The sequence below is a fragment of the Scyliorhinus torazame genome, chromosome 6 (assembly GCF_047496885.1).
Source record: "Scyliorhinus torazame isolate Kashiwa2021f chromosome 6, sScyTor2.1, whole genome shotgun sequence".
Taxonomy (NCBI): Eukaryota; Metazoa; Chordata; class Chondrichthyes; order Carcharhiniformes; family Scyliorhinidae; genus Scyliorhinus; species Scyliorhinus torazame.
In genome coordinates, this window is record NC_092712.1 from 212,693,232 (window position 1) to 212,720,690 (window position 27,459).

General features: G+C 51.8%; 1 protein-coding gene across 3 annotated transcripts in view; it reads left to right on the forward strand.

The window, feature by feature from the left end:
- colq (collagen-like tail subunit (single strand of homotrimer) of asymmetric acetylcholinesterase) overlaps positions 1-27,459 on the forward strand; it is a 212,717-nt gene that overhangs the window by 146,081 nt on the left and 39,177 nt on the right. For all 3 annotated transcript variants that reach the window (XM_072509367.1, XM_072509368.1, XM_072509366.1), the window contains one exon: positions 12,077-12,157. In XM_072509367.1, the coding sequence (XP_072365468.1) occupies positions 12,077-12,157 (81 nt within the window). The remainder of the gene's footprint in view (positions 1-12,076; positions 12,158-27,459) is intronic.

Below are 27,459 nucleotides of genomic sequence, written 5' to 3' on the forward strand. Positions count from 1 at the left end.
CCCAGGGCACACCTAACCAGGGCACAGCTACCCAGGACACATCTACCCAGGACACACCTACCCAGGACACACCTACCCAGGACACACCTACCGTGGACACACCTAACCAGGGCACACCTACCCAGGACACACCTACCCAGGACACACCTACCCAGGACACACCTACCCAGGACACACCTACCCAGGACACACCTACCCAGGGCACAGCTACCCAGAGCACAGCTACCCAGGGCACACCTAACCAGGGCATACCTACCCAGGACACACCTACCCAGGACACACCTACCCAGGGCACACCTACCCAGGGCACACCTACCCAGGGCACAGCTACCCAGGGCACACCTACCCAGGGCACACCTAACCAGGGCACCCCCAGGATACATCTACCCAGTGCACACCCAGGACACACCCAGGACACAGCTACCCAGGACACACCCAGGACACACCTATCGTGGACACACCTAACCAGGGCACACCTACCCAGGACACACCCAGGACACACCTACCCAGGACACACCCAGGACACACCTACCGTGGACACACCTACCAGGACACACCCAGGACACACCCAGGACACACCTACCCAGGACACACCTACCCAGGACACACCCACCCAGGACACACCTACCCTGGACACACCTACCCAGGACACTGACGCACAGGACACTGACGCCCAGGACACTGACGCGCACGCCACCCACGCACAGGGGACGGATGGACAAGAATCACCACTCCAGGGGACCCTGGACTTCAGGTCGGATGAGGAGCACACCATAACGCCACTGCTCTCCCCTACACCCTCCACCATCGCAGAGACACTCACCTCGGTTGGGCACTTTAGCGATGAGGCATCTGGGACACTAACTGGTGGGCACAACGCAGCCGTCCCGGTACAGCAGGTAGAGGCAGGAGCAGCCGAAGGGCCGGGCGGTTGGACGGCAGCCCGTCGTGGGCAAACATCTGCTGCCCAGACGGGTCCTGGGTTCCTGGAGTTACCACACCCACCCATAGACCCGATGCAGTCACGGACCAAGGGACGATCGAAGTGGGTGACGGCCGGCTTGCGTCAGCTGCAGACAAAGTTGGAGGTGTCCACCCCCGTGCAGGAACAGGGAGTGGTGCCGGTTATGCGTGCCACCCAGGCTGACACCGCACGGGTGGCGTCCGCGGTGGAGGCAATGGGTGCGACGGTGTCAGACATGGGCCGCAGTATTCAAGGCCTGGGATGATCCATGCGGGTGGCATCCGTGGCCCAGGACATGGCTGCCCTCTCACAGGAAGCCATGAGCCAGAGCAAGCAGCAGTTCGCGGAGGCGCTCAACGCCGTGGGCCAGCCTCAGCAGGCCATCGCTTAGGGCATCGGCGCCATTGCCCAGGTGCTGGCCGGCGTCGCCCAGACACAGACAGGGATGGCCAACTCCCTGAGCTCCATGGCTGCAAACTTACAGACCCTTGTTGATACCAGGGCGGGCCTCCAGGACTGGCAGCGCCAGGTGTTGGGGGGGCGTTGGATGCTCGGTCCATTCGCATTCCTGACCCATGTAGAGGCCCGGGTGCCATCGGGCACCCTGAGGGAGGAGGAGGTGCTGGGGCCCATTCCGGATCCCCCTGTATGGGAGGTCCAGGAACACCGCAACACCTCGGTCTCCCCCCCCGCCTTCCATCCCAGGTGCATCTGGTGGACAACGGGCAGGATAGGCTGGCAGCTCGCCATCCCAGTCGCCCGAGCCGCAGCCTGGCCCATCTAGGCCGGGCCGCCCCAGGAAACGGCCGCCAAAGGGGTCCCTAGTCACAGGGCAGGAATCACAGGAGTCCACCTCCAATTCTGCTGTACTGGCCAAAAAATTAGATACCAAATAAGTTGGCACGGGTGCAGGGCACAGATTAGTTATAGGGGCTGGGGCACGTGTATGAACTGTTTGTTATTAAAACCACTTTCACATCTACAGAAACTGCCTTTGTGCTCTGTCCGATGCGTGCGGGGGTGTGGTGTGAGGTGAGCGCCAGTGTGTGTGTGAGGGGTGATAGAACGTCGGCCTCAGGTCATCCTCCCAGGCAGACGACGGAACCGTGCGCTGCAGTGTCACAGCCGCATGCAGGGACGGTCCGGGTGGAGGGTGGTACTGAAGCCATGGGTCAGATATTGTCCAACGATGTAGAGCCCAGAGCTTATCGCAGGGCGGGTTGTCATCAATCTCCATGGTCTGCAATAGACACGCTTCCACCGGCGACCGTGTGAGCCCGACCCGTTGTGCTGCAGGTGGATGTGCAATGGAGGGGTGGTGTGCATGTGGGTGGGGTGAGGGTGGTTGGTGATGGGTGGTAGGCTGGTGGGTGGGTGGGGTGAGGGTGGTAGGCTGGTGGGTGGGTGGGGTGAGGGTGGTCGGCTGGTGCCGTAGTGTGCAGCCTGTGCCCATACTCGGCGATTCCCACGCCCCCCTAGTCCGTGAACTGGGCAGCTATCAGCCTGTCCCGTGCCCGCTGGCCCAGCCGGTAATGGTGGGCAGCCTCCCGTCCATGTCCAGCCCATCTGTCCTGACCATTGTCCCCATCCTCCTCATCTGGGGAGGTCTGCGCCTCGTCTTGCTGCTTCTCCCCTTCCCCCTCCTCTGCCTGCAGCACATCGCCCCTCTGCTGGGCTATGTTGTGCAGGACGCAGCAGACCACAACGATGCGGCCGGCCCTATCAGACAGGTACTGGAGGCCCCTCCAGAGCGACGTACATCCCATCGATCGCCCCCGCTGCCCAGGCTTCCTGGCTGGCCCGGTGCACAGGGAACTGGATGTAGCGGTCCGCAATGGCATATAGGGCGTCTGTCACTGCACGGATGCACCGGTGCACCGATGCCTGCGAGATGCCAGACCAGTCCCCACTCGGCGCCTGGAATGACCCCATGGCATAAATGTTCAGGGCCATCGTAGCCCTGATGGCCACGGGGAGAGGGTGTCCTCCCCCAGTGACACGCGGTGCCAGGTGTGCCATCAGGTGGCAGATATGGGTGACGGTTTCCTGGCTCATCCGGAGTCTCCTCCTGCATGTCCGGTCCGTGAGGTCCTGGTACAACGAGCGGGGCCGGTACACACGGGGCCTCATCGGGCGTCTCTGTCGCCGTGGCACCACCACCACCTCCTCCTCCTCCCCCTCCTCCTCCTTGTCCTGTCGGGTGGACGGCCCTCCAGTCTGGGCGCCTGCCACATGCCTCCCTGCGGCACGCTCCTCTGGAGCAGCCTCCGCCGCCTCCCTGGCACACTCCTGCTCCAGCTCCCCCAGGGCAACATGTAGAAGTGCGGCTCCCGCCACGGTGGCCAACATCGCTGTGTGATGACCAAACATAACGGCCTTCAGGGGGTGGAGGGTGGGGGTGGGGAGGATAGACGACAATGTCATCATTGCCCATACCCACCCCCGTAGCCAGGTGCCATGGGCTGCATGGTCGCGACAGTTGGAAGCTGGCACCTGGCCAGGCGGACACCCTCCCCAAACCCCCCGCCCCTTCCCAGCACTCGCCCCCCACTCCCTCCCCTCCCCAGCACACGCCTTCTCCTCCCCGGCACTCGTCTCCCACGACCCAGTATTCGCCCCCCCCTCCCCCTCCCCCCCCCAGCACTCGCCTTCCCCTCCCCGGCACTCGTCTCTCCCGCCCCAGCACTCGCCCCCCCCCCCCCCCCTCCCCAGCATGCGCCCTCTCCTCCCCGGCACTCGCGCCCCCCCCCTCCCCCCCAGCATGCGCCCTCTCCTCCCCGGCACTCGCGCCCCCCCCCTCCCCCCCAGCACGCGCCCTCTCCTCCCCGGCACTCGCCCCCTCCCTCCCCGGCACTCGCCCCCTCCCTCCCTAGCACTCGCCCCCCACTTCCCAGTACTCGCCCCCCCTCCTCATCACTCGACACCCTCCCCAGCACTCACCCCCCACCCCCTCCCCAGCATGCGCACTCTCCTCCCCGGCACTCGCACACCCCCTCCCCAGCACTTGTACCCCCTCCCCAGAACTTGCCCCCCCCTCCCCGGCACTCGCCCTTTCCTCCCCGGCACGCACCCCCCAACCACCCCACCCAACTCCCCCCCCCCCCAACTCCCCCCCCGCCCCCTCCCTGCCCCCCCAATCACCCCCCCCCCCTCCCCACCACTCGCCCTCTCCTCCCCAGCACGCCCCCCCCCCCACCACGTGCACTCTCCTCCCCGGCACTCGCCCTCTCCTCCCCGGCACGCGCCCCCCAACCCCCCCCCCCCCCCCGGCACGTGCACTCTCCTCCCAGAACTCGCCCCCCCTCCCCAGCACGGTGCACTCTCCTCCCCAGCACTCGCCCCCCCTCCCCAGCATGTGCACTCTCCTCCAGCACTCGCCCCCCACCCCAGCGCGTGCCCTCTCCTCCCTGGCACTCGCCCTCTCCACCCTGGCACTCGCTCTCTCCTCCCCGGCACGCGCACCCCCCGCACTCCCCAAACCCCCTTCCCCAGCACTCGCCCCCCCCGTTCCCCGGCATGCGCCCTCTCCTCCCCGCCACTCGCCCTCTCCTCCCCAGCACGCGCCCCCCAAACCCATCCTCCCTAGCACGTGACCCCCCCCCCCTCCCCAGCACTCGTCCTCTCCTCCCCGGCACGCGCCCCCCAACCCCCCCCCCGGCACGTGCACTCTCCTCCCAGAACTCACCCCCCCTCCCCAGCACGTGCACTCTCCTTCCCAGCACTCGCCCCCCCCTCCAGCACTTGCCCCCTCCTCCCAGCACTCGCCCCCCCCTCCCCAGCATGTGCACTCTCCTCCAGCACTCGCCCCCCACCCCAGCGCGTGCCCCCTCCCTCCCCAGCACTCGCCCCCCACTTCCCAGTACTCGCCCCCCCCCCCCCTCATCACTCGACACCCTCCCCAGCACTCGCCCCCCCCCCTACCCCCCCCCCTCCCCAGAATGCGCACTCTCCTCCCCGGCACTCGCCCACCCCCTCCCCAGCACTTGTACCCCCCTCCCCAGCACTTGCCCCCCCCCCCTCCCCAGCACTCGCCCCCCCCCACCCCAACACTCACCCCTCCCCAGCACTCGACACCCCTCCCCAGCACTCGCCCCCCCTCTCCCCAGCATGCGCCCTCTCCTCCCCGGCATTCGCCCTTTCCTCCCCGGCACGCACCCCCCAACCACCCCACCCAACTCCCCCCCACCACGTGCAGTCTCCTCCCCGGCACGCGCCCCCCAACCCCCCCCCCCCCCGGCACGTGCACTCTCCTCTCAGAACTCGCCCCCCCTCCCCAGCACGTGCACTCTCCTCCCCAGCACTCGCCACCCCCCCCCCCCTCCAGCACTTGCCCCCTCCTCCCAGCACTTGCCCCCCCCCCTCCCCAGCATGTGCACTCGCCTCCAGCACTCGCCCCCCCACCCCAGCGCGTGCCCTCTCCACCCTGGCACTCGCTCTCTCCTCCCCGGCACGCGCCCCCCCCGCACTCCCCAAACCCCCTTCCCCAGCACTCGACCCCCCCTCCCCAGCACTCGCCCCCCCCTTCCCCGGCATGCGCCCTCTCCTCCCCGCCACTCGCCCTCTCCTCCCCAGCACGCGCCCCCCAGACCCATCCTCCCCGGCACGTGACCCCCCCCCCTCCCCAGCACGTGCCCTCTCCTCCCAGCACTCGCCCCCTCCTCCCAGCACTCACCCTCTCCTCCCAGCACTCGCCCCCCCTCTCCGGCACTCGCCCTCTCCTCCCAGGCACTCGCCCTCTCTTCCCAGGCACTCGCCCTCTCCTCCCAGGCACTCGCCCTCTCCTCCCAGGCACTCGCCCTCTCTTCCCAGGCACTCGCCCTCTCCTCCCAGGCACTCGCCCTCTCCTCCCAGGCACTCGCCCTCTCCTCCCAGGCACTCGCCCTCTCCTCCCAGGCACTCGCCCTCTCTTCCCAGGCACTCGCCCTCTCTTCCCAGGCACTCGCCCTCTCCTCCCAGGCACTCGCCCTCTCCTCCCAGGCACTCGCTCGCTCCGTCCTGCCACTCGCCCTCTCCTCCCCGGCATGTGCCCCCCCGCCCCCGCACTCCCCAAACCCCCGCCAGCCCCACCTCCCAAAACACCCCCCCGGCATGCACCTCCAACGGGTCCTGCGCATCCCCCCCCACCAACTGCGGCCGTGCCGTCACTTCTCCTGCGGCTGCCCAACGCCGAGCCCTCCCTCCGCGTGGTCACGTCAGCGGGACTTCGGCCCATCCGGCCCAGAGAATTCGGGCGGCCCCGGGGCCCCTCGCCATTCTCCGAGGTGGGCGGCGTCAACGGGATTTTGGGGGGGCCGGAGAACTCGGCAGCCGCCGGTGGCTATTCTCCGACCCGGCGGGGGATCGGAGAATCCCGCCCCAGAGCTACGGTGACCTTGAAAACCACTGGGAGCGGGTATCCTCCTCCTCCACGTGTTGCCAAGTCCGCAAAGACATGACACAGGCGCCACACCTTCTCCTTGTTGAGGCGGAGCCTCCTGAGGTATGCGCTGTCCATCATCTCTTCAAACAACCAGCGACGCCTATACATGCTGGGCCATTGCGGGCATCCCCGTCGGAGTCTCACCCTGGCCTGATGGGCGGAAGAGTCCTCAGGATGTGGAGCAGAGTCTGGCACATGGTCCGCCATCTCGAGAATCTGCACATGCTGCTGCTGCTGCATATCCGATGTCTGGCCGCCCAGCCTACCTGCAGCACCACTAGAGTTTGTTCTGCGTGGTCCCAAATACCAACGATGGGATTCAATATCTTTAAGGAATTAGGAAAGGGTATTACACTGACAAAAAGTGGTGGTTGCCACCCCGGGACACTCCATTCCCCCATTGATCCCTCCCTCCCCCATGGAACACCCTGTCCACGCACCCCTGGCCGGAGCGGACCCCCCCCTCAACGGACCCCAGACCCTGTACCCCAGCCCCCCGCTCATAACGTCATCTGGGCCGGGCGCTGGTCCCTCCCCGTCACACTCACCCACCCTCAGGCCGTGGACATGTCCCCCGGAGCTGTGCCCCATACTCTGGGATTTCGGATGTTGGTTGCTCCGTGTGTGGTGCTGCCTCCTGCAGTGTTCAGGCACAGTGCAGGTATCACAGTCTGATTGGGATGCTAGGCAATGACACCCACATGCTACATGGCCATCCCACCCACCAAAATCCATTTGGGTTGTGTGATATGCTCACTTAACCGTGTGCGGCTGCCCCCCCCCCCCCCTCCCCCCCTTGCCCTCCAATGGCGGCCCACCCCAGCGGAAAGTTCCCCAGTGGACTGGTCCATATTTAAGAACTCAGCGACCAATTTAAACGAGTATGCCCATCATCACAGCTTCCGATGTCAGATCGGCCTTCCTGAAAGTGAACCCTCGGAAGGCGACAGGTCCAGACGGGATCCTTGCTCGTGCACTCAGATCCTGCGCGGACCAGCCAGCAGATGTGTTCATGGACATCTTTAACCTGTCCCTACTCCACTCCGAGGTCCCCACCCGCTTCAAGAAGACCACCATCATACCGGTGCCAAAGAAGACCCAGGCAACGTGTCTCAATTACTACCGTTCGGTGGCCCTGACTTCAATCGTAATGAAGTGCTTCGAGAGATTGGTCATGAAGCGCAGCACCTCCATACTCCCAGAACACCTTGATCCACTGCAATTCGAAATACCGCCGCAACCGGTCCACAGCAGACCCTGGCCCTACACTCATCCCTAGAGCATCTCGACAACAAAGTCTCCTACATCAGTCTCCTATTTATTGACTACAGCTCCGCCTTCAAACCATAATCCCAGCCAAGCTCATATCAAGCATCCAAAACCTCAGGCTTGGCTCCTCACTCTGCAACTGGATCCTCGACTTTCAAACCTACAGACCACAATCGTGAGAATAAAAAATACACCTCCTCCACAACACCCGACAATACTGGGGCCCCGCAAGGTTGTATACTTAGCCCCTACTATACTCCCTGTACGCACAAGACTGCGTGACAAAATTCGGTTCTAACTCCATCTATAAGTTTGCCTGTGAGCAAAGATGGCAGCTCCCCTCCTCGGCTCCCCGCAGAAGCCTTTCCGCCAGGTTCACGTTTTTCAAAAGGAGCACTAATCGGCGCCAGCGTGACCACTTGCTGGGGAGGCCGATGAATGACGGGAGGCCGTTGGATATGGGGTCGCTCCTGTTAATTGCATGGAAATGGAGCTTAAGTGGTGATAGCTTAAGTCCCACTTCTGGCTGGGAGCCCGGAGAATCCCACTCAGAAATTGAATTTTTAAAAAAACTTGTTATTCAGATGGGTAATGGGACAGGTGAGCTCAAATGCTTCTCCTCCCTGGTAAAGGTCCTGGGTGAGAGGATGCTGGCTCAATGGTCACCAAAATCTAGAAACAAGTTCTTATTTGCTGCTGCTTCAATACTGCATAGGATTGCACACCCTTCTGGGTCAAAACCTCAGTCTGCAAACCATTAATTATGATGTAGCTGCCAGAAGTCTCTCCCTTTAAATGGGTGGCCATGACCAACCTCCGGTTCAGGGCCTGCCCCTCTCTCCCTGGATATCCAACCCTGGGGGTCCGATTTAGCCCTCCTCCAACTCTTCCCTTTCCCATTTGACAAGCTTCCCACCAGGCAGCCGCTAATTTGGTTGCAAGATGCTTTAATCAGTGTGGGAGTCAGTGAAACACACACACGACCAGATTAGACTTCCAGTTCCCCCCACAACCCTGCCGACAAGCATACAGTTCACCCCATAGTGTGCATGGGCTTTCGGACAGTAATTATAATCTAAATTGAACATGGCTCAGTAGCGTGGATGAGCAGTTTTGAGAGTACAGGTTCACTGGATATTAAAGAGAGCATCTTCGTTTGATAAAATCATAAAAGATGTTCATGGATTTTAGCTTTTAATACGAGAGTAGAATATAAAAGAGATAAAGATGATTTTTTATACAACTCTATAAGTTTGAATATTCTTTTCGGCATAAGGTTTTCCAGTATAAGCAGGATATTAGAATACAGATTAAGATTCACTAGGATGCTGTCTGGAAAATATAAACATGAAGAAAGGCGGGATAAATTGTGTGCTCTTCAGGTAGAACAACACAGATTACACGCAATGTGATGAAGTGTTTACATTTATGAAACAATTGGACATAGTAGCTCAGGGGTGTAGAACAAGAGAATTAAACATAAGAGAGTAAGGGGAAGGCAAAATACTGCTTACAACTGGCTTTAATGCCCTTGAGTGAAAGGCAGAGCTGGTGCCAATGTAAAAAAACAAAACACAACAAAGTGTCTGGCAATTGTCCACCCTCTAACTCGCATTGAAGCTAATTGTAGCAAATCCATTATGGCAGTTAGCTTTTATGACCTCCAATAATGTGTACTTGGTAGTTTAACTCCTTTAACTTTCTGGTCACTGCACTCAATATGTTTATATACTATATATAATCACTGTAACAGGCAATGTAAATGCCAGTAGAGCTGCATAAAGTACAATGCAACCTTGCAATGTATCCAGGTTACCATGACACATGCACCAATGAAACACATGGAGTAATAATAAAATAAAACTGCCTACATCATTTCTCAAGTATGTAGTGTATGGAACAATTTAAAGCTTTTGTGTACGCACACAGGCTGGAATGCAAGGCTCACCCTGGAGGCAAGCTCTATGGAGGGAGGGACCATTTAATCAGCTGATAGGGTGCGGTCTTGGCTCTGATTGGCCAACAGCACTTGAGAGCAGAATTCCCAACCCTCTCGGGGAAGGGCAGCAATTGAACATCTGTGGAGTTGGGAGCCAGGTGGCAACAATCCCGCTGCCAGTTAGGAATTTAATTCCCCTGGCTTCTGGAAATCAGGTTGGTGGAGGTGTCACCAGTCCTGGGGTGTCATTCTCCGACCCCCCGCTGGGTCGGAGAATCGCCGGGGGCTGCCGTGAATCCCGCCCCCGCCGGTTGCTGAAGTCTCCGGCACTGGAGATTCAGCGGGGGTGGGATTCGCGCCGGTTGGCGGGCCCCCCCGCTCGATTCTCCGGCCCAGATGGGCCGAAGTCCCGCCGATAAATTGCCTGTCCCGCCGGCGTAAATTAAAGTAGGTATTTACCGGCGGGACAAGGCGGCGCGGGCGGGCTCCGATGTCCTGGGGGGGGGGGCGCGGGGTGATCTGACCCCGGGGGGTGCCGCCACGGTGGCCTGGCCCGCGATCGGGTCTCCACCATGGCGGAGGCGGAAGAGACTCCCTCCACTACGCATGTGCGGGAAACTGTCAGTGGCCGCTGACGCTCCCGCGCATGCGCCGCCCTGACATGTCATTTCCGCGCCAGCTGGCGGGGCAACAAAGGCCGTTTCCGCCAGCTGGCGGGGCGGAAATTCCTCCGGCGTCGGCCTAGCCCCTCAATGTTGGGGCTCGGCCCCCAAAGATGCGGAGCATTCCGCACCTTTGGGGTGGCGCGATGCCCGTCTGATTGGCGCCACTGGTTCCCGACGTCAGGCACCCTCACCCTAATTAAATTCCACCCACGGTACCCATTGCACTTGCATTTCAGCATCATCCTTTAAGCCACCTAATTAGTTCAAATATAGACAGGTAGGTAAAGCTTCTCGAACCCTTAACCAGTGGACAGATGAACGACCAATCAAGAACCAGCAACTCACGGAAAGCAACCAGTCAATTTTGCTTCTAGTGTCACCAGTGAGGATCTAGTAGCTTCTATAAAACAAATCAATCAAATTAGAAAAACAATTTTTTCAATTAATTTAATTGTAATTTTTCTATCCAGCTGATAACTAAAACATACCTTTTGTATAACATGACAAACATTCAAAACATAAATAATTTGCTGAAACTATGTAAATTTGCACGTTAACTTTCCCAAGTAGTATTGTAAAATGCCGAGGCTCACCCTCTCTAAAGGGACATGAGCTTGAACCTTGCTCCCTGTGCTTGTGGAATTCTCTGAGATGCTCAAACGCCAGATTTGCAATACTGGGCGCGATTCAGTGGCCTCGTTGCGCCCGACTTGCTGTGTGGCCTCTCATGAGATTTGTGATGCTTGAAACGTCTCATGAGATTGAGCAAAATTTCGTGAGACGTTGCGATCTGGATCTTGCCCTCAGGGATGACCCAGATCAGCATATTTAAGTGGGTCAAATATACATTCGTCGGATTTCCCCAGCACCCGGGAATCAACGGCCACGCATTCGAAACCTCGCCAGGGCGCTGTGTAGTACTGGTCCACACAAATTTGGATCAGGTGTAACGGCACTTAGGGGGCCTGCCTGGACATTGGAGACTCCCGGGTGTTCAGGGACAGGGAAAGGTGGTGCAATGGCTCTCCATCTGGCACCTAGGCACCTTGGCACTGCCAGGGTGCCTGGGTGGCACTGTCAGACTGACAGCTACACTAACAGGGTGCCAGATTGACAATGTCAGGATGCGCATACAGGGGGCCTTACCAGTTTGGGGGGGGGGGGGGGGGGGGGGGGGGGTTGAGGGGAGGGGGGGCCTCCTTAATATTGGGGAAGTGACGGAGAGAGTTATAAATTAACGGGGCCTGAAAGGGTATTAGGGGGGGAAATGGCACCCCGAACTGCGAATAGCCTTTGAAGCTTGCCAGCAAGAAATCCCTCTAAGTGCGGCACCGATGGAGAGGAACTCCCCGAGGCCAAACGAAAGGGCAAAGTGCCGTTGACTAGCAAGATGTATCTCGGCACTGCAGCCGTCGAGAAACACACCGCTAAATGCACCCAAAACCAGACATAGAAATTTTTCGGGTGAATTGCACCCAATATTTCTTACCTTCCTGTGTGTGTGAGGGGGGTGGTAGGGAGGTGAAGGTGGTATTGAATTTTTTGGGACAATCTTGTGCCAACATGTTTGGATTAACAAGTGATGGACAGCGTAACTAAAGTACTCGTGATTTTGAAATCACCGGTAAGAATACAAATGGACACAAATTCAAAAGCATAGATTTAAGGTGATGCTCAGAATATGAATATATGGAATACTTCAGCATTATAGTGCAAAAGACAAATAAGATTTGGAGTTTTACAATGCCAATAAAGCCATGAATAATAATAATGATTTATTAAGAATCTAACTTTTTCAAATAATATCTTTTTTATGAAAGGGTGAAATGGGTCCAAAGGGAGAATCTGGAGCCCCCGGACACCGAGGGCCTGTCGGTCGACCTGGAAAGAGAGGAAAATCTGTAAGTATTTTTCCCTTCTATCTATTGCAATGTTTCCGATTTAGCTCTTTATTTTGCATGACAGTTCAGGGTTCAGGGTTGTGTGAATAGTTAACAAAAACAAGATATCTTCAAACATGGAAACAGATTTTCCCAAACAACCTTTATGGCTTACTTGAAAGATATCTGGATAGGAAGCTTGCACATAATGGCCTAATCAGTAACGGCATCATTTACTATAACATGAAGGTCATGTAGCGGCACGGTGGCACAGTGGTTAGCACTGCTGCCTCACAGTGCCAGGGACCCTGGTTCGATTCCGGCCTTGGGTGACTGTGTGGAGTCTGCACGTTCTCCCCATGTCTGTGTGGGTTTCCTTCGTGTGTTCAGGTTTCCTCCCACAGTCCAAAGATGTGCAGGTTAGGTGGATTGGCCATGCTAAATTGCCCCTTAGTGTCCAAAGGTTAGGATGGGTTACTGGGTTGTGGGAATAGGGTGGTGGAGTGGACCTCGGTAGGGTGCTCTTCCAGAGAGTCAGTAAACCTGTTGGGCCAAATGGCCACCTTCTGCACTGTAGGGATTCTACGGATTCTATGGAATAGATGGCTTAAGGTTCCATTTCCTGTTTGCTCTAGGATATGTGATCCTTGTTGGGACATTACAGTTGGCCTTGAGTCCTAGATTCTGCTCCATCCATTAAACACTCGCGATGTAGAAATTTAAAAAATATATATTTTTATTAAGGCATTTGTATATACATTAAACACAACCAAAACCAGAATAAGATCAAACACGAAACCTCATAATAAATAAATAACACCCATCTGCTCCACCCTCTCTGCCATTCTACTCCACCCATCCTGCCTCTCCCAGTGTGCTGGTTTAGCACACTGGCTAAATCGCTGGCTTTTAAAGCAGACCAAGGCAGGCCAGCAGCTCGGTTCAATTCCCGTACCAGCCTCCCCGAACAGGTGCCGGAATGTGGCGACTAGGGGCTTTTCACAGTAACTTCATTGAAGCCTACTTGTGACAATAAGCGATTTTCATTTCATTTCATTTGAACCCCTTTATCCCCCTCTTCCCTCTTCCTACCCACCCCTCCCCCCTCTGCTGACATCTTCCTCGAAGAAGGCGATGAAAGGCTTCCATCTCCGGGCAAACCCATCCATTGACCCTCTCAAGGCGAACTTAATCCCTTCAGTTTTGGAACATGCCCAAAACATGTGGACATAGTTCGCAGGTTCCCCTGCGCACCGCCCACACCTATCCTCCACCCCCTCAAAGAACCTGCTCATCCTGGCCACCGTCATATGTGCCCTATGCACTACCTTGAATTGATTAAGGCTAAGCCTAGCACACGAGGAAGATGCATTTACCCTCCTCAAAGCCTTCTCCACAATCCAGCCTTCATTCCAGCCCCCCCCCCCCCCCCCTCCCCCCCAAACTCCTCCTTCCACTTCCATTTAACTTCTCCTATCGGATATCCCTCCCAGTCCATTAGCTCAGTGTTCTTCAAACTTCTTTTCCCGGGACCCATTTTTACCAACCGGCCAACCTTCGGGACCCAACCCGGCCGACCTTCGCAACCCACGCCAGCCGACCTTCGCGACCCACGCCGGCCGACCTGCGCAACCCACCATTTTCTCTTACCTTTGTTTGCTGCTGACAAAAATGGAGGATATGGTTTTGGGTCCCTTTGGCCCTCGTACACGCTCCTCCAATGGAAACTGTTGGATAAAATTGAAGCCTTCCGGTGTCGGAAAGTATGGAGTCTCCATCTGTCTAAAGTTCTGCATTTTTTCCTGTAAATGTTTATCAAATAAAACCCCCCGAACTTGTAAAAAAATGTTTTAAAAATGAATAAAATAAATGAATAAACCCCCCCCCTCGAACTTGTAAAACGAAAAGCTGCGACCATTTTTAAAAAACGCAGCCACACTGTGCATGCGCACCGATGATCGGGCGTGCATGCGCAATTCGGCCGCATTTTTTTTTAACCTGTTTGTGACATTTTGAAGGCCGCTTGCAGCTGACGTTATTAAAAGCTGGCTGCTGAACGCGGATTTGCGCAATTGGGAGCGCCACGAAGGGCGGCTCTGCGACCCCCGGCACCCGCCCACGACCCACCCGTGGGTCGCGCCCCTGAGTTTGACAATCACTGCGTTAGCTCCTTGTAAATCTCGGATTCCTTACCCTCACCCGCCCCTGCTTCCGATGCCACCTTGTCCTGTAGCACCAGGGACAGCAGCTCGGGAAAAGATGGCACCTGCTTCCTCACATAATCCCACACCTGTAAGTACTGGAACCCATTCCCACTGAGCAGCTCATACCCCTCTTCCAATTCCTCTAAACTTGAAAAGCTGCCCCCACAAATTGGACCCCCAATCGTTCGTCCCTGCCCGCCACCACCCTCGAAACCCCGCGTCCAAGCCCCCCGGTGCAAATCTATGATTCCCGCAGATCTGTGCCTACACCGAGGCACCCTCCAACTTCAGATGCCACCATCGTAGGGACTCATGGAGCACTTGGCCGGCGAGAACAGCAGAGGCGCCTGTTATAACCTGCCTGAATCTATTGACTGGGGACTATTGGTTATCCCATAACTCTTGGGGAGTGTGAGCTCCCCCAATGAGGGGGGGCAGGAAAATCATTAGTAGTTGCAGCTGTGTAAATAGAACTGGGCAGTGTGGTCTATATTTGTAAATAAAGTTACTTCCTGTTTGACTCTCCAAACCCGTGTAGATTCTTCATGGCCCTCACAAAAGCACCGTTAACAGTGCCCCTAAGAAGGGCAGCATGGTGGCGCAGTGATTAGCCCTGCAGCCTCATGGCACCAAGGTTCCAAGTTCAATCCCGGCTCTGGGTCACTGTCTGTGTTGAGTTTGCATATTCTCCCCGTGTTTGCATGGGTTTCACCCCCACAACCCAAAGATATGCAGAGTAGGTGGATTGGCCACGCTAAATTGCCTTTAATTGGAAAAAATAAGTTGGGTACTCTAAATTTATATATAGAAAAATAAAACCCTAAGCTTGTGCCCTTACAAGAGGTTGCCTCCATCCGTTCCCACGCCGACCCCTCCCCTACCACCAACTTCCTAACCGTGGCTCTATTCGCTGCCCAATAATGATTCAATATATTTGGCAAGGCCAGCCCCCCCCCCCCCCCAAAATCAGAGCAGTATGTTTCCTGAAAAAAGACTTTGGAATGAAGACTCGGAGGTTCTGGAAAACAATTAAGAGCCTCGGTAGTAGCGTCATTTTCACTGTCTGCACCCACCCCGCCAGCAGCAATGGGAGCACTTCCCACCTCTTAAAGTCCCCCCTCATCCGTTCCACCAACCACGCCAAATTAAATTTATGTAGCTGTTCCCATGCGATGTTGAAACATAATGGCTGCTCTAATTTCAGACTGTCGAGAATATTTTCATTGGATGCAATCAAACAATCTAAGAATGTAATTGCTGCAATATGATTTCTTCCATCAGAAATCATTTGCATGTTTAATTAACATGATGCAAATACAAAATGTTTTATGCAAGAGAAAATTAGCAAAAGATGATTTCCCAGCTAAAGACCCTGGGTGGGTTGGGATACTTAGTAGGACTTTTGTCATGTTTTTGCCCCTTTAATGGTGCTCCTTGATCTAGAGATGCTGCAGCAGCATCCCAACTGCAATATCGCTGGTATATTCCTTCCTTCTCACATCGGGAATCCGGCTGTGAACGCCCTGCGCATTTCTAATATACCTCAATCTAGGAAAATAGATCCAGGATAAGAGGGATTACCCCCATCTCACCAGAAGTCAACCTTGAAGAGGAAAATTCTCCACTCTGCATCTGGATGTTGGACAGAAATAGGAGCAGACATCAGTGTGACTCTGCAGCCAGGAGCCCTGCTGATGCTCACTGTATTTGCTCACACAAAAATATAACTGGCTGAGGTACTGGAAAGCAGTTAATGCCTGTGTAACTGTCTCCCACCAAGCATCAGTAAATGCAGATGAGTAAAGAAAACCAGAAATGAAACAAAAAAAAAGTGCATAGCGTTTCTTATTCAAAAATATGAAAAGCTAAGTATGGAAAATCGCCAAATTTGAAAAGTGTGGGAAGAAAGTCTAGATAATGAGGAAGTAGTGAACATATGATGCTCAGCATGAATTTTTAAATGATGTAACTTGCAAAGAAAAAGGAAGATTTAGGACAATATGAACGTCTGGATTTTTGAGGCCACAATTTGAGTAGAAGATAATGGGATAAGTTTTGATTTCCACTTAGAGAGGAATCAAGGAAGAGAAAGAGAAAAGAAGGGATATGCTTAATAACAGCATTAAAGACATGAAGCTCTATCCTGTACAATAATGCAGGATCGAAGAGGATCTACAGAGGTCTTCCACCAAATAATACTCAACATGCTATCTGGAGGAATACTCAACATGACAGTCATGAAAGCGCAAAGCAAACCTCAATTTATAGCAAAAGGACTGGCTGGTACTAGGCAGCTCTAGTTTCTGCGGGTGCCCTGTTTACTTTCTATGAATGGTTTCATGCCTTTTAAAGATGAGGATTCAACACCAAATACTTTGTTGAGAACACAAACAAAATTCATTACATACAGAGTAGTCCGTTGATGCAAAATAGAGGAAAGGTGTTTGTTCCTGCAGAACAGCACAGATATATATCTATTGGAGGAATAGAAATCTTGGGCGGGTATCTCCGTCCCACCAGCTGTCCAATGGGATTTCCCATTGTGGACAGCCCCACGCCGTCGGGAAAATTCCAGGGTGTGGGTGCGCTGCCGGTGTAACGGAGAATCCCGACAGCGGAGAATCCAGCCCTTTATGTTAGATATAATGCTGTTAATTTTATGACTGAATGTGGCACCTCAACATGCAATAATTGAGGAATCATGGAGTAAAACTGCTCTCTGATATTTACATTTAATGCTTTCAGCATCAATGTGAAATTCCTTTTTAAAAAATGTTTGTTAATCCACTTATATACCTCACTGAGAGAGCAATTGAATCTTAGGTAGAAACTATGATTCTGTGGAAATAAAATCGTAATTCCTTTTTTTATAAATTTAGAGTTCCCAATTCTTTTTTTTCTAGTTAAGAGGCAATATAACATGGTCAGTCTACCTATCTTGCACATCTTTGGGTTGTGGGGGTGAGACCCACGCAGACACGGGGAGAATGTGCAAACTCCACATGGATAGTGACCCGGGATTGAACCCGGGTCCTCGGTACCGTGATAAAAATCTTAATTTTGCTATTAGACTTTGTCTTTACAATGTTCAGATGGGAGACACTATTGTTGCAACATTTTAGGATTTCTGTTGGTACCACCATGGGAGAACCTTAGTGTAATGTATGTTCAATATGTAATTATTGTGCTAAACCTAGTACTTCAGATGTTAAATTCACAGGACAGCAGGACTGGGAGAATGAAACTTTGATCCAATAAGTTTTAGTCAGTTTGGACATTTCATTTACCTCTTTTCATGGTTGAGAAGACTTAATTCATTTGAAGTCAACATGGTTAGTTATCAGGGTTGAGTGTTGAGATTCCATTTCTTGAGCTTGGAATTAACAAAATTGAAAGGACAAACCCACCTTTCGGGTCAGTGTAAAATTTAGGGTTCGAGAGTCACGTATTACTCAAAATAGGCAGTTAAGAGTTCATAGGTGATTTCAAGGTAGTTTCTGAAAGAAGCAACAGTTGAAATGTGGTATATTAAAAAGACAGAAAAACATACAAACCATAACAAGTGAGAATGGTTTACTTCTCTCTAATTGGATAAGCAGAAAGGAGAAGCTTCAGAGTGCTAATCTCCATGGGGAATGGTGACAGTCTCCTCAGAACAGCTTACTGGTCCCAGATCAGACAAACCGCTGAATGAATTTGATCTCCCTAGCTGGAAGTGACAATCTCTTGACTCTTTGCAAATGGAAATATCCTCTCTTTGGTCTTTGCCTCCTCGAGTTGACTAAGATCACAGAATCACAGAATAGTACAGTGCAGAAGATGCCCTTTGGCCCATCGGGTCTGCGCCAATGCATGAAAGACACCTGACCTGCCTAGAATGCAGAAATCAGGAACCTCTTTGTCCTCTCCTCAGCAAGGATTGGAAGTTGCAATTTATTCTGTTTTCTTCAGTCTTCTTGAGCTAGCCAAAGGTTTAGGCTGGAAACAGCATCAGTTCACCTCCAGAAACTCCCTACCATATGAAGTGCTGTTTTCCCCTCAAGGATCTTTTTATGTGTCTGATTTCTGGGAGTCTTATGCCAATCATATTAATTTGTCCATCATCAAGGGACAGATGGTCAAGGTAATTCCTTTTATTTCCATCAAAAGTCCACAAAGTCATCTTGTGGGTCATCGCTTCCTTGTGTGTATAGCCTTCAGAGAGATTGTTGTGACAGCACGGTAGCACAAGTGATTAGCACTGTGGCTTCACAGCACCAGGGTCCCAGGTTCGATTCCCTGTTGGGTCACTGTCTGTGCGGAGTCTGCATGTTCTCCCCGTGTCTGCATGGGTTTCCTCCGGGTGCTCCGGTTTCCTCCCACAGTCCAAAGAAGTGCAGGTTAGGTGGATTGGCCATAATAAATTGCCCTTAGTGAGCAAAAAAGGTTAGGAAGGGTTATTGGGTTACGGGGATAGGGTGGAAGTGAGGAATTAAGTGGGTCGGTGCAGACTCGATGTGCCAAATGGCCTCCTTCTGCACTGTATGTTCTATATTTAAAAAACCCTGGGCTAGTGAATGGTCAATTCCCGCCCCACAGACCCCGGAGCCCCAACACAAGTCAAATAACCAATAATTTATATATAATTTGTGGAATCTTTGGCCCTTGACTGCACAATAAGTTATAGTCACCAGCTTTGAAAGTTGAACATTGTAACTGTTTATTTATACCAGGAACAAAGTTGAGGTATGCAATAACTGTAACAAAATAGCGGCCAGCTAATCTACTTCTCCCCCCTTTTACCATCCCATCCTATAAATAAGCACACACAAGACAGTCACCCACAGAGGCAGGGAAATGAGTACAATTACAGGGATTAAAATGATCAAAAGATGAAAAGAAAGAGATGCATGACCTTGTTTCTGATATTGAAGTAATTGTAACCATCTATCTTCCCCGGAAGCAGAGTGTTTGAAACTGGCAGTTAGATTGCTAATGAGGACCTTCTGGCATGTGCATTCAGTCAGAACTCCCAGGCTGTACTTTCCTCTAGGGGATCACTTTCACATTTTTAACCTGTAACAACCTCAACCCAAAAGAACAACCTCAGGCCTGGCAATTTTTATTTATTTCCAACTCCACAAGAATGGCCAACAGCTTGACTGAGATAAGAACACAGTTCCCCATGTGAGTGTTTCAAAGGGAGTTTTGAAGAACTGTCCCGGTCTTCAGCTGCTGCTGGAGTGGATCTTCCTGCAATTAAATCTGTGCGCAGAGCGACATTGAACCTTTAGACAGAGTCCATCAGGTAAGAGAGAGGGCGAGCAGGACTGTGGCCCTCCATCTTCTTGATCAAACTGAAACTGAAAGCCCGATGAAGCCTTCCTGTCCTTTGAAGAACATTCCAGAACATTCAGCACTAATCAGCATAGATTATCAGCTAAGAGCCCAGCAATGTAAATAGCTCATTGGCCACCAGCCAAGTCCATCAAGATGTGTCATCACTGATGTCAGACCAAGCAGCAAATCCTGCTGGGGAGACCTGTTTTAAAATTAAAGGTGAAGTCCATCTTAAAGACATAGGTCCTATTAATTGTCCAGGTACAGAAATTGAAATAGCAGAATAACAGGATTTGAATGGGAAAAACCAAGGGACAGACGGGGATTAACGTGGGGTCCTTACAAGATGGTTCACGTATGGCTTATAATGCGGCGCAACCCCGCCGGCAGCGGGATTCTCCATTCCCGCAGCCAGCCCAAGGGGTTCACCATTGTGGCTACCTCATTCCGTCGGGAAACCGCGGGTGGGGGTGCACTGCCGGTAGACAGGAGGATCCCGTCGATGGAGAATTCTGCTGAATGGCTTTCATTGTCAGTCCAGAGGGACGATGTGCTGCAGGAGGAGGATGAAGAGGAAGGGTAGGCCTCGTGTGGGGTGGGGGACTAGCAACCGCGCCACATAAAACCCCCGCCGTTGCCAACAGAAATGGCCGGAGAATTGCAAGGTCCGCGGCCACTCATGCGCAAGGCTGCGGCCTGCAGGGGTCACGCCGTACAACATGGCACCGGCTGCATGCAAACTCAGCCTGCCAGCTAGTGCCCTCTGTATCCCCCATCACCACCCCTGGACCACCCCCCAGCAGTCCCCCCAAACCCTACCGAAGCGGCAACCCCCCCCCCCCGGCTGTGGCGACGCTGGACAGAGTCACCACACGAGGTTGACAAAACCTCAGACCACAAGTGACCCACGCCGTCAGCAAGTTGGTCCACTGGTGGTGGAGCATCATGGCCTTCAGGTGATGTCCTGAGGCTATGGCGTGCGACACACTCACGGATCACACTGTTTTGAGTGGGTGGAGCATCTGAAAACAGAGGGCGCCTCCGATTTCGGTGTCAAAAGGGATTCTCCGCCCAATCGCCGAATGCGATTTTGCCGTTGGCAATCGGAGAATCCCGCCCATAGTCTCAGGAACGGAGAATCCAGCCGAGTACCTTTATACTTGTCTTTTTAATATTTTTACACATCTCTTTTGGTGCTATGGTCCTAATTGCTGCTAGCCCTTGTTTCCCCTGCCTTCCATTTTTGCTTTTAACTTTTCTGTCTGTCTTTTCTAACTTTGTGTCCCTCTCTTGTATCTCCCCCTCAGGTTCCCATCCTGCTGTCAATCTCATTTAAACCCTCCCCACAGTACTCGCAAATACCCCTGTTAGGATGTCAGTCCTCATCCTGCTGGGATGCAACCTGGAATCTGTACAAGTCCTATCTTCCCCAAAATTGGACCCAGTGCCTCCAGGAATATCAATCCCCTTCCTCCTATACCATCTTTCCAGTCACAGATTCATCTGGTCTATTCTCATATTCCTGGACGGGATTCTCTGAAAACGCAGCTAAGTGTTGACCGTCGGTGTACACACTGGAGTGTTTCACTCCGGCATCAACGGGCCTCTTGGCCCAGTGATTCTATTGCCCACACGGGGCCAGCATGGTGCTGGCGTGCTCTGCACTGCTCGCCTCGGGTCTGCGCATGCGCGCGATGGTCGGCCGTATGTGCGCACATACACGCAACATGACGGAGCCACACAGCGGGCTAGCGCAGAAGACAGTAGGCCCCCTCCGGGTCACGGGCGCCCGCCGATCGGTGGCACCCAATCGCGGCCTTGCCGTTGTGTAGGCCCCCCCTCGGAGTCTGATCCCCCGCCCCCCCACCAGCACGGCGGCCGCGGGTCCGAGCTCCCGCCAGGTGGAACCATACGGGAACCAAGGCGGCGGAACTCGGCCAGTAGACCGCGGAGAATTGCCTCTTTCAACGGTCCCCAACCGGCGGCGCATCGACCGCGCATGCGCGGCTGATGGCGATTCTCCGGTCACCGGAGAATCACGTCCCACTGTCGGACCGGGGTCGTGGGGCATCTCGGCACCAACGCCAATTCTCCGAGCTGGCGCGGGCTCGGAGAATCCCAGCCCTGATCTCGCTAGCACACCACTCTAGGAGTAATCCTGCGATTACTACTTTTGAGGTCATGCTTTTTAATATAGCTCCCTATATTCTGCTTCTCCCTCTCAAACAGATTTTCTGTTTTGGATACTGCTATGGGAGATGTTTTCTCAGGGGAATGCAAAGTCCCTAACACCATGAATGGCTCAGTTGCACCGAGGCCGGTGGAGGAGGGAGGAGGAGAAACAAAGAGTGGGAGAGAAATAATGAAAAGGGGGCTGTATAAAAACGGAAACAGATGGATGTTTCTGTGGCCATAGATGTGACACTAGGATGGTATGTTGCCTTGCTGGTGCCAGGGTCAAGGATGTCACAGGACATTCTGAAAGGTGGGGGTGGGGTGGGGGGAGTGAACAACCAGAGGTTGTGGTCCACATCAGCACCAATGATGTAAGTAAAAAGAGGGATGAGTTCTTAAAAGCATATTACAGTGCCTTCCTGATCCCACACTACTCCCGTGTGACCTTTCGCTGGTCGGGAAGAGCTTGAGTTGTAACCTCACACACACCGCTTCAGAAGTCAGGGATACCATTGTCATTGTGAGCCCGAGAGGAAATTTGAACCCCCCCCCCCCCCCCCCCCCCCCGGCCCCATTATTTTTGTGTGTTAGTGTGAGTGTTAGAAGCTGTCAAATAATTTGTCTCGTTGGAGAGTTCAAGACCACTGCAGAAGTTTGGTAAGGAGTTGGGAACATTCTGACAAGTGAATGCTGGAGATTTTGACAACTTAACATGTCATTGTTAGATGCTGTAATATAATGTAGATTTGTTTTAACTGCAGTGAATCATCATACGGCTCTGTCCTGAAAAGGAAAGCTGGCCAGCATTGAGGCACATTAAGGTACTTTTCCCACTGGATCAAAGTATACTAATGCATTCAAAACTGTAGAAAAAAACACTTAAGAATTTCTCCTGTCGTGTTTTGCCCCAAGATTTAAATATTCAGGGATGTTTACCTATGAAACTGTCCTTCAATTGATCAGCAATCTGCTTTGCAATGGAAAAGACACCATGCATAGCTTTGCGAAAAATGCCATCTGTTTATCACTTTCGACAAAGTTCATTGTTAAAATTGTACGGTTTTGCTTTGATAGCTGAGGCTAGTATGATTGTTTGACTGAGTTTCAGAAGCCAAGGAACCACTTATCTCAGCAGGAGGCTGTGTTGACAGTTTTAAGAAGTCATGAAAGAATTATCTCTCCTTAATGTAATAATTGAGTAAGTATTTGTTCCTACAACAGATTGAGAACTGGCTGAAAGACCAGGCATTCATTTGTTGGTTGAAACAGCTGGGCCCAAGGGAAAACATTGCTTGATTGGCAACTCTTTCTCTTAGCTCTATTTTGGCAATTGTATAATATTTATTTGCACCAGATAAAGAAGCGCTTGTAGTTTCTGTAATTGATGCTTTAAAGATCTGGGAGATTGATAGTTTTCTAGGACAGTAGTGAACACAGTTTTTTAAAAATTGATGAATGAATGACTGCTTTTAAAGCGATTCCACATATGCCATTGTTACTGGCCCTCACAATATTCTGTTAATAGGATAGAAGACCTGTGTTCCTGAACTTGCTGCGCCTCTCGCCAAGCGGTTCCAGGATAGCTACAGCACTGGCATCTACCTGGCAATCTGGAAAACAGGACAAATCGAACCAGGCCCATTACTGCTCATTCCGCCGACTCATGATCATCAATAAAGTAATGGAAGGTGTCATCAACAGTGCAATCAAGCATAACCTGCTCACAGATACTCAGTTTGGCTTCTATCAGGGCCACTCAGCAATTGATCTCATTACAGCCCTCACTCAATCATGGACAAAAGAGTTAAACTCCAGAGGTGAGAGTGACAAGTGGCAGGCAATGACCATTTCCAACAAGCGCAAATGTAGCCATCGGCTCTTGACATTCGATGACATTATGATAGCTGAATCCCCCACTATCAACACCCTGGGGGTGGCATGGTGGCACAGTGGTTAGCACTGCAGCCTCAAGGCACCTAGGTGCCAGGTTCGATCCGGCCCTGGGTCACTGTCCGTGTGGAGTTTGCACAGTCTCCCCGTGTCTGCGTGGGTTTCGCCCCCCACACCCCAAAGATGTGCAGAATAGGTGGATTGGCCACGCTAAATTGCCCCTTAATTGGGAAAAAATAATCAGGTACTTTAAATTTATTTTAAAAAACATCGTGGGAATACCATTAACCGGAAATTGAACTGGACTAACTATATTAATCCTGTAGTTACAATAAAAGGTCAGAGACCTGCTGGATTTCTGCTGCGAGTAACTCACCTCCTGAATCCCGAGAGCCTGTCCACAAATACAAAGTGTAAGTCAGGAGTGTTCTGGAATACCCAGCACTTGCCTGGATAAGTGCAGCTTCAACAACTCTCAAGAAGCTTGACACTATCCAGGACAAAGCAACCTGCTTGATTGTCACCCCATCCACAAACATTCACTACTTCCATCGCTGACAAACAGGGAACGCCTTGTGTAACACCTACAACTGGGTTTTTTCAGGAGGGTCGCAGAGCGATTGGTTTTGGCATTCCCTTGGAGGACCCAATCGCAGGAGAAGCGCCCAACGGCCACTACCGGCCTTTTTATAATGGCAGCCACTGCCGCCTTTTCAGATAAGAAGGAAATGACACGGTGTGCAGTCTTCTGGCCAGAAATGGCAGCAGTGAGTAAGTCATGTGCCCTGCACATGCACTTGACGTCAAGCACCCTCTATGTACATGCTTTTCACACCAAATTACGTGTTAAGGAATGGGTTGAGAAACATTCCAATCAGATGTCTCATTGATCCAATAATTGGCACTGATATGTAAAGAGGCTACAGGTGGCCTTTGGAGCATGTGATGTGATGATAGAGTTTGGTGCAGAGTGTGTTCAAGGAAAAATAAAGGTGTGAAAAGGAGCAAAGCTCTTGACTCTTTACTCAACAGCAGCCAGAGGCTAACAGTGGTAGCAGAGAATGTTTGCTGTGTAAATGTAAAGGGTTGAAAGATACAACTTTTCCAGAAGAAAAAAATAAATAAAAATTCTGCATTAACCAAGGAGTGAGTGAGAAGGAAAAAAAAAATATGGCTGAAACTAGGATAAAGATGGCCGGATATGATTATCCGCCATTATTTTCTGAAAGGGGATCGTGCGGCCAATGAAGAAGTGCAGTTGTGTGGACTACGGTAACTGCCTTGGGAAAGAGGAAATAAGGTATGGCATTGGCTTTTTCTCTACCATATGAGAGTAAAATCTGAAGCAAAGTATTTTCTGAACTGGAAATGGAACAATTAGACACAGAAGAAGGTCTGCAGACTCTATTATGTTTTATGGATAAGATTTATCAAAAGGATGACTTTTTAAGTGCGAATGAAGCCTGGTTAGAATTTGATAGATTCCAGAAAACAGAAGATATCTCTATGGAGGACTATATAATGGAATTTAGCAGACTATACAGAAGGCTGCACACACACTGTCTGGAATTTCCACAATCTGTGTTGGCATTTAAGTTACTGAACTGTGCTAGAGTGTCCAATATGGATAGGCTCCTGGTTTTGACAGGAGTAGAGTTTGCGGATAATGATAACTTATTCGATCAGATGATAGAGGCCTTAAAGACGTTTCTGGGGAAACATTCAATTCCTATGGCTCTTATAGAATCATAGAATTTACAGTGCAGAAGGAGGCCATTTGGTCCATCGAGTCTGCACCGGCTCTTGGAAAGAGCACCTTACGTAACCCCACACCTCCACGCTACCCCCGTAACCCTGCAACCCCATTGAACCTAAGGGCAATTTAGCATAGCCAATCCACCTAACCTGCACATCTTTGGACTGTGGGAGGAAACCGGAGCACCCGGAGGAAACCCATGCAGACACGGGTAGAACGTGGAGACTCTGCACAGACAGTGACCCAAGTGGGAATCGAACCTGGGACCCTGGCGCTGTGAAGCCATAGTGCTAACTACTATGCTACCGTGCTGCCCAATGGGTAAGTCAGCAATAAAGTAGACTATGGAAGATACACAACTTATAGGATGGCGAGATCGTACGGCTCCGAACAGGATCCGAGAGTATGGAAGGAGATCGGGACCAAGAAATTATGAGGACAGAAACCCATTTAAAACCTATAATAGGAGGAGGGACTTGGAGAATGGAAATAGGAAAATGAACCCCAGAAATGCCCGGAGTATGATAAATCGATGTTTTCGGTGTGACTCTCAATACCATTATACTTTCAACTGTCCAACATGTTATAATAGTGTTTGAAGCTACACATGACATGGAAGAGTCGGAAGCGGAAAAAGATAGTGACCAGAAAGAAGGCATTGTCCTCTTAACAAGCAGTTTTACTCTGGTAATGAGGGTGTTGGTTGCAGAATCCTTCAATTGTGCTGTATTGGACAGTGGCTGCACATCTACTGTGTGTGGAATTGACTGGTTAAAATGTTACCAGGACTCTTTGAATACTGAATATCGTAACAAGGTTAAGGAATTTGAAAGCTCCACAGGTTTCAGGTTTGGGGATGATAATACTCTGAAGTCGCTGAAAAGAGTGGTGATCCCTTGCAATATGGCCGGAATGAATCATTTCATTAGCACGGATGTTGTATCAAGTAAGATATCTTTGTTTCTGAGCAAACCGTCGATGAAGAAAGCACACACGAAACTGGATGTGGGACAGGATAAGGCAACAGTTTTTGGAAAGATGGTGGATTTACAATTTACACAGTTGGGACACTATTGTATTCCATTACTGACAAATAATATTTCAGGTGCAGTTGTTAAGGATGTGTTATTGGCAGCTGGAAATGGGACTTTAGCAGATAAAAAGAATGTTGTATTAAAACTGCATAGGCAATTTGCGCACCCATCACCTCGGAGGCTGAAAAATGTATTAAAGGATGCAGCGGTAAGGGAAGAAGACTACTAAGCTGATAGAACAGGTTACTGATCGCTGTGAGGTTTATGGGAAGTACAGAAGGACACCATCACGACCAATAGTAACACTACCTTTGGTCAGGGATTTTAATGACAGTGTGGCCATGGACCTTAAGATCTGGGATAAAGCGAACAATATATTTATTTTGCATTTTGTAGATTTAGCAACCAAATTTAGTCAATATACTAAGCTGATAGAACAGGTTACTGATCGTTGTGAGGTTTGTAGGAAGTACAGAAGGACACCATCACGACCAATAGTAACACTACCTTTGGTCAGGGATTTTAATGACAATATGGCATGGGCCTTAAGATCTGGGATAAAGCGAATAATATATTTATTTCGCATTTTGTAGATTTAGCAACCAGATTTAGCAATCAACCATTGTACGAAGTAAAGAAAAGAGAGTAATCCTAGATCAGATTGTGGAAAAATGGAAAGGGACAGGAATGGGCCCACTGGCAAAATTCCTTACGGACAATGGGGGGGAGTTTGCTAATGATGAGTTTAGGGATATGTGTGAAAACGTGCATATCACAGTTCTGAATACGGCTGCGGAAAGCCCATTTAGTAATGGTGTGTGTGAAAGAAACCATGCAGTAATAGATTTTTTTAAAAAAAATATGTTTTATTGAAATTTTTTTCCCAAACAACAATTTTTCCCCTCTTACAAAGCAAACGCAACAATAACAATACAGAAATTTTTA